This window comes from Bidens hawaiensis, unplaced genomic scaffold (genome assembly GCF_021521415.1).
Source record: "Bidens hawaiensis isolate Kalapana, Puna unplaced genomic scaffold, B.hawaiensis_p1.1 tig00034414_1, whole genome shotgun sequence".
NCBI lineage: Eukaryota > Viridiplantae > Streptophyta > Magnoliopsida > Asterales > Asteraceae > Bidens > Bidens hawaiensis.
In genome coordinates this window covers 13,208-19,796 of record NW_027495953.1, presented here as the reverse complement: position 1 = coordinate 19,796, position 6,589 = coordinate 13,208, and the positions used below count along the sequence as shown (strand labels likewise).

The 6,589-nt window shown below is 35.0% G+C and overlaps 1 protein-coding gene across 1 annotated transcript; it reads right to left on the bottom strand.

The window, feature by feature from the left end:
* Nucleotides 1-925: 925 nt before the first annotated feature.
* Nucleotides 926-2,291, bottom strand: LOC143586172 (uncharacterized). Its single transcript, XM_077067774.1, has 3 exons — nt 2,084-2,291; nt 1,636-1,982; nt 926-1,568 (listed from the first exon to the last, which is right to left on the bottom strand). The coding sequence occupies exons 1-3, from the start codon at nt 2,225-2,227 to the stop codon at nt 1,202-1,204; spliced, it is 858 nt and encodes a 285-aa protein (XP_076923889.1). The 5' UTR covers nt 2,228-2,291; the 3' UTR covers nt 926-1,201.
* Between the last annotated feature and the right edge of the window lie 4,298 nt (nt 2,292-6,589).

Here is a 6,589-nt window from a genome sequence, read left to right as displayed (position 1 = left end):
CCTTCTTTCTTTTCATAACCCAAGTCCATAACCCATATCCATTCACCCAACACTAGCCCGACTCATATTCTAATCATCTAAACCGATAACGACCCACTATCAAATAAATGAAATTTATTTTATCATTATAATCAAAAGCAGGATGTTACATTAACGGTGGCAACTGGCATCAGAGATGGAGTTGTCTATGGAGAGATGGAGCATGATGAACCCTAACTTTATAAAACTGCAGGGTGTTCATAAAACATATAATGTTATAAGTCATTCAAAGATTCAAAGATGACACGCATATATTTGAAAGTGTATAATCTTACTTTAAATCTTTTATGACATCAAAACTATGACACCCAAAAAAGCAAGAATGTGTTTATTCAAAATTTATAAAAGATGACAAATTTTTATTACACGCGCTTTTACATGTCATAAATTTATGTGTGTCATGGTGCGCATGTCGTTAAAGCCCATTTTTCTAGTAGTTTGAACATGGTGGTTGTGGTTGTAGTGCTCTTAGACTATTCCTATCACAAACAATAAAATCTATTCAATCCAGTGCATAATGTTCTCTAAATAGAACCTAAGATTTAGAAACAAAAATTATTTCAGCTTTAATTTTAGCATATCGGCAATCATTGCTTCAAGCTGCAACGAAACAAAGATAAAGTCAATCAATGAAGACCCCTCATAAAGCGGAGTAATGAAGAGATGTTAACTTTAACAATTTGACACAGAAGGTAACCACTATATAACTTAAAAGACATATTGGCAAGTCTTTCCAACAACCGTACATGAGAGATGCCATGACGTGTAGCTCATCAAAACGAGTTGTAACACGTATTTTTAGTACACTTTTGTGTCAATTGTGTGCCTTTTCTTTCACTATAAACTTTTTCATGTCAATTACGATAACAAAATCAGTATTAATATCAAAGTTTTAGAGAAAAAAAAAACAATCAGAAGATTTTATGTTTTTAATATGAACTCGAGGTTATTTAACCCATTTTCTTTGGAAATAAAAACCAAATCAACCAAACATAAAATAACAGATTGATTCCTGGCCAATATATAAAAGAAAACTCACAAAACCAACACTAATTCCAGTTCATTACTACATTTGAGCAAAGATTCGTACCTGGTTTTGATTTACAGTTGAAAGCTCATCATCACAACGGGCACGTCCTTCCTGAACAGTATATAAAAAAACTCAAAAAACCAACAGTATTGCCATTTCATTTGAGCAAAAGAATCGTACCTTGTCGAAAATTGGATATGGGCCACCAGAATTTGGTGCAAAGGGTGTGCTAAATGTGGGCCATGCATATGACAGAAGCTCCCGATAAAGGGCAGCATCATTAGATCTTTGCATTCTCGCCAATTTTTCACCATATTTTTCCATTAGTCGGGAGTAGACATTTTCATCAATAAGTTGGAGTTGAGGACAAAGTGAAAAGCATATTGCAAGCAGAGCATACATCTGTTCAATCTTGTTTAGTATTTGTGGTGACTCCTGTTGAGGCTGCTTAGATATGTAGCCAAGAATGCTGTTGAATCCGTGTAAGGCGTCTGCATACCTGCCAATGCGACTGACAATAGATTATGCACTCCTTTTGAATATAATAAAAAAGAGTGAAGCTATACCTCCCCAACATAAGATTAGCAAAGCCATAATGATAGATGGTTGTGATGTGAGTGGCAATAACAAGAGTGGTGTAAAATCCTTGCTGTATTACGTCAATAGGACGCAGGCAGTCGAGTCCAGCTTGATAATTTCCCAATAAACAATGGAGTCTTAACAAAGCAACTAAGCCGAGGTAGCCCATGACAATGCACCCAGTCTTACTCTCACTCTCGATCTGAACATCTTCCTCTTCCGTTTCTGTCAACAATTGAATCCCCCCATCTTTTTCGAGCTCTAGAATCTGAAGAATGTTAGAGCTTTTCACCATTATGTTCAAAAGGTTGATAGTATCGACCACACTCAAAGACTGCCAAAAAACCATTATCATCATCAATACATCATTATTTATTTACTTGGAATGCAGCACTCCTGAAAGAAACATAAACATAGTATTAATGCCTGACTGACCCTGTGACGTCGGCTTAGCATATAAACATCCATCTTAGTTTTGGTTGCCGAGGCCCGATACTGACAAAAGGACTGAAACTGGTTCACATACCCATCCATCATGTCCCACAACCACTGGAAAGGCAACTTCATTGCTGTCTTCATTTGGAGATAGAAAATCTGAAAAAACAAAATCCATCCTCATTAACGTACACATGCCAAGACTAGACAGGAAATAATTAGCAGAGATTGCCTGAAAGACATCGCCGTAGTTAAACCAAGAAGATAATCTCTGCTCAGCGTCTAGGGATGATCCTCCAGCAAAGAGTTGGCGAAACCAAATCTCATTGTACAGAACGGAGAATAAAGAATCCCTCTTCACATCCTCAGGAGCTTCATCAACACAAGGCAACGTAATCCTGTTCGCCTCCTCATACCACTTACGGATCTCACGCCTGCTTCTTTAATGGATACTGCGCTGAAGTTTCCGCACGACGCCGTAGAGGCCGATGGATGCCATCGATTGGATTAGGGTTTCTGAGAAAAAGGCATTATAAAGTGCATGAGTAAAGGGTTTATTTTTTTGCATATTGGGTGGGTCCATAGTTCAAACTAATTGCACCAGATCGAGTGCCTGTCGCATCTTGTTCTTTTCCATATGACACAACAACGTGAAAACATTGGTCTAAGGCCCCTGGTCCGGGCGCATGAACATACGTAGTTACAATCAGAAAAACTTTAGCATTGTAGCGAAATAATTGTCGTAAAACATTCAAAACTTTGAACTTTAGGGCATGTCACTTTCTTGCACAAATGCTCTTTTGGCAGCTTGGTGATCAAGTTCACTGTCTGTTAGTGGTTCATACATGTTACAGGTTAACTAAGTAACACTTACAGTAACGCCAATTGAGACACCTTGTTTAGGCTACATGTACAAACCAACATGTCAAATAAACAAATCATAAATTGTTGAGTCAAAATTTAATGATTTAAGTTAAAGATTGCCTGGAAATTGTTGAGGGTAAATCACATGGAAACAAAAAATTTGTTTTCATATATCACATTACGCGTTATCGATGGGCGGAACGCTGAAATGGTTATTACGTGGGTGAGGCATCTAAGATGTTGGCAGGCGCTTATCAGAAATGAGATTATGTTGTATAATTGCGTACCTGGAGGATGAAGTCGATCAATGATGCAAACCTGTAATCTTGATTTCACTCTTAGTTTCTTGAACAATTGCCTGGATTAATCTCCGAATCGTGAATCACTTTCAGATAAACCTATTTGCGGGTTACATGCAATGATTTGTCGGATAAGACAGAGATTTTCTGTAGTTGGAATTGGATTTTGATGATCCTATGAATATGATGAAAAACCAGAGAAGAAGTAACCGTCTTCTCTGTTCTATATGTTCATCCAGGGAATGAAAACACTGATTAATATAATCCAAATCCAATCCCCTATTAGCCCAAATAATTAATTAGAAGCCCATTTATCATTACACTTAAGCCCAAGTATAAAACAAATAACAAAGCCCAAATAACATTATTGTTAAACAAGCCCGCACTCCCGCGTCACCTAACTCGTTTAATCCATAACGTTATTTCCTCCATCGACAAGTTAATCCAATAATACTAAAATATCCAATAATCCTCCCATATTTTAGTGATATCCATGATTAGCTTAACCATCATTATAGAAACGTAAACGTATGCATAAATGAAAATGTCCTACGGATCGAATTTTCATCTTAGTAAATTACACGATCAAAATATTCGAATATCGGGGTGTCCTATGGATTGAACCCTTGCTATCCATTTGAATACTTCAAGGCAAAATACACATACGTTTATAAATCCAAATTCCACTCGACACAATATTTTACTAGCCTGTGTTCTAATCCTTCAAAGAATATATCAAAGCTCAAGTCCAAAGCTTCTTGAAGCGGCTAAACTTTATATTCTTATAGGTAGTTCATTATTCTCGCATCCGCACTGCAATTTATCAATGAACTATTAATAAGCTATACTTCAACCTACTTTATCTCGCGGTCCGAACACAAACCTTGGGATGTTTATGATATTGTGTTCCAATATCTATATGACAAGCTTTCCGCATTAAATTCAGCATCTAACGTTGTACTAGATGGAAATTGGGTGTCTTGACATAGGATATTAAAGTATGGACTTTGAACCCATCCCCATGACTGATATGTTCACGATATCTCTTCCTAACCTTTTAGTTAGATCATCAGCCAAGTTATACTCATATATAACAAACCAACTGATATCGCACACTGTATTGTATAACATATAACCGTCTAGACTTTCTATTATACGTTTGACATAGTCATCACTATCTCACATGATAGATTTTGGTGATATCGGTTCAACCACAATAGAATTTAGTAATCACGGTTTCTTAGCCATTTCAACCACTTTTATCAATTGTTGCAAATGCTAGAAACTCGAATTCCATTGTTAAGTGATGTAAATTCACTTCTTAATTACCTAAGAAATGAAACATTCTCCAAAAGAGAATACACATCCGTAGTTAAGCGATTTGTTTACTACTTGCCTGTTGAGCACTAGGATTACTAGTATATCTGCTCAAACTACCCACAACATACACTATGTAAGTCTTTGTGCAATCATAGCATACATCAAATATCCAATTAACTTTGAATACTCTAATTGTGAAATAGAATCACCTTGATTAGGCACAAACTTGATATTAGGATCTATATATAGGAGTGCTAACCGAAGAACAATCAAATTGATTGAATTTCTTCAATACTTTCTCAATAATTAAATCGAATCATCTATACCATAATTACTCCTTTTAATTATTATACATAGGATAACATTAACCTCCCCCATATCCTTTATATCAATACTAGAATATAAAAAGTTCTTTGTCTAATCAATCACTCAAACCCGAATTAACCATTTCGGTTAAAATTTCATTTTCCTTTCATAAAAAAAATCACATGACCTAACCTGGCATGTTATAGTATATACACATAGTCTACGCTGCTTTGAAATGATTATGACTTACAAATAGATTTAATAGCAATGGGACATTTATATTAAGTTAAACATTCAATTACACAAATATCCAAATCCAACAAGATTCCATGTTGAGATAAAATAAAGTTATCTAACTCACCGTTTAAAGCCAGAAATTATTTAAAACAAAATACCAAACAAGAGACTGTTTCAAATCCTTGAAGCACACAACACATAATCCAAAACAAATGTTTTCCATGAATAAATACAAGTCTCACTTTTGCATATCTCATCCTAAGTACAGATCCATCTTCAACCGGTTCAAATTCTTCAAACCATTTCGCATCCTTGCATACTTGACTCGTATAACCCGTGTCTACACACAATGCAAGCATGTCATCCTGTACATAATGGAATTCAGAAATAAACGATACATAATTCTTAACAGAATTATATTTTTAAACCATTGAACTTTTAAGTCCAATAACAAGCCCAAAACAAGGTTACATTTATTTCACACCCTAAAGGGTTTTCCAACTTGTATACTTCAAGTGGGTTAATTATGACCCGGGCTGTGGCCCATCAACCCATGTGTGTATCATCTGGAGAAATATTTTTAATAATATTTTATTTCGTTCAAACTATAAAATAAATTTTGTTTCTTTAAATCAAATCCAATTTTGTATTTTACAAATTTTAACATGTCCCAAATAAAAACATTGAATCTATTACCAAACTCAAAGGTTTTGTCAAACTTAAAATATAAACGTACCTTATGGAGCATTTGGGTCTTTTTGACCCACTTAGACCCACCATGTTATATTTCATGACAAAGCTTTCTTGAGATGTTGCACTCTAAATAATGCACTTCACATCGTTAAATTTGTAATCCATAACGGTACATGTGGTTCTTTTCTGTTGCCTAAACAAGTCAAACCAAATATTCTAAATACAACGGTACACGGGTTTTCTGATCACCGAGTGATCCAAAACCAACCGTTAATTACCAAAATGGTACACCGGTTTCTCAAGGCAAAACAAAACCGATTGTTCATCTCTACCGACAACAATACATGGGTTTACTAGTTGTCTAAACCAACTATTTTAAGCACTTAGTTTCCTTTCCTTCCAATTATAAAGCAATAGCACAACCAACACAAAATAATTTTAATGTTACTTTACTTCATGTGTCCTTAAACCCAACACTTATTAATCAAATCACACCAAAATTGATATTTACTGTGTTTCGGATAAAATAAGTTCACCAGCATCAAACATATAAGATCAGCTTCCTCCATTCGCTGGATACACATATTTGGTTTTTATAACCAAACAAAACTAACAAAACAGGAGATTAGGCAATAACCATATATTTCTTGAAATTGCCACTTGCAATTTTAAACAAACAACAAAATCAATTTAATTATGTTTTCCATTCTGTCGTTATTCTCAAACAAGTCAGAAAGCAATAATATTTGTTTTCTTTTGTTTGATAGTTATCATAAAATAGGGAATA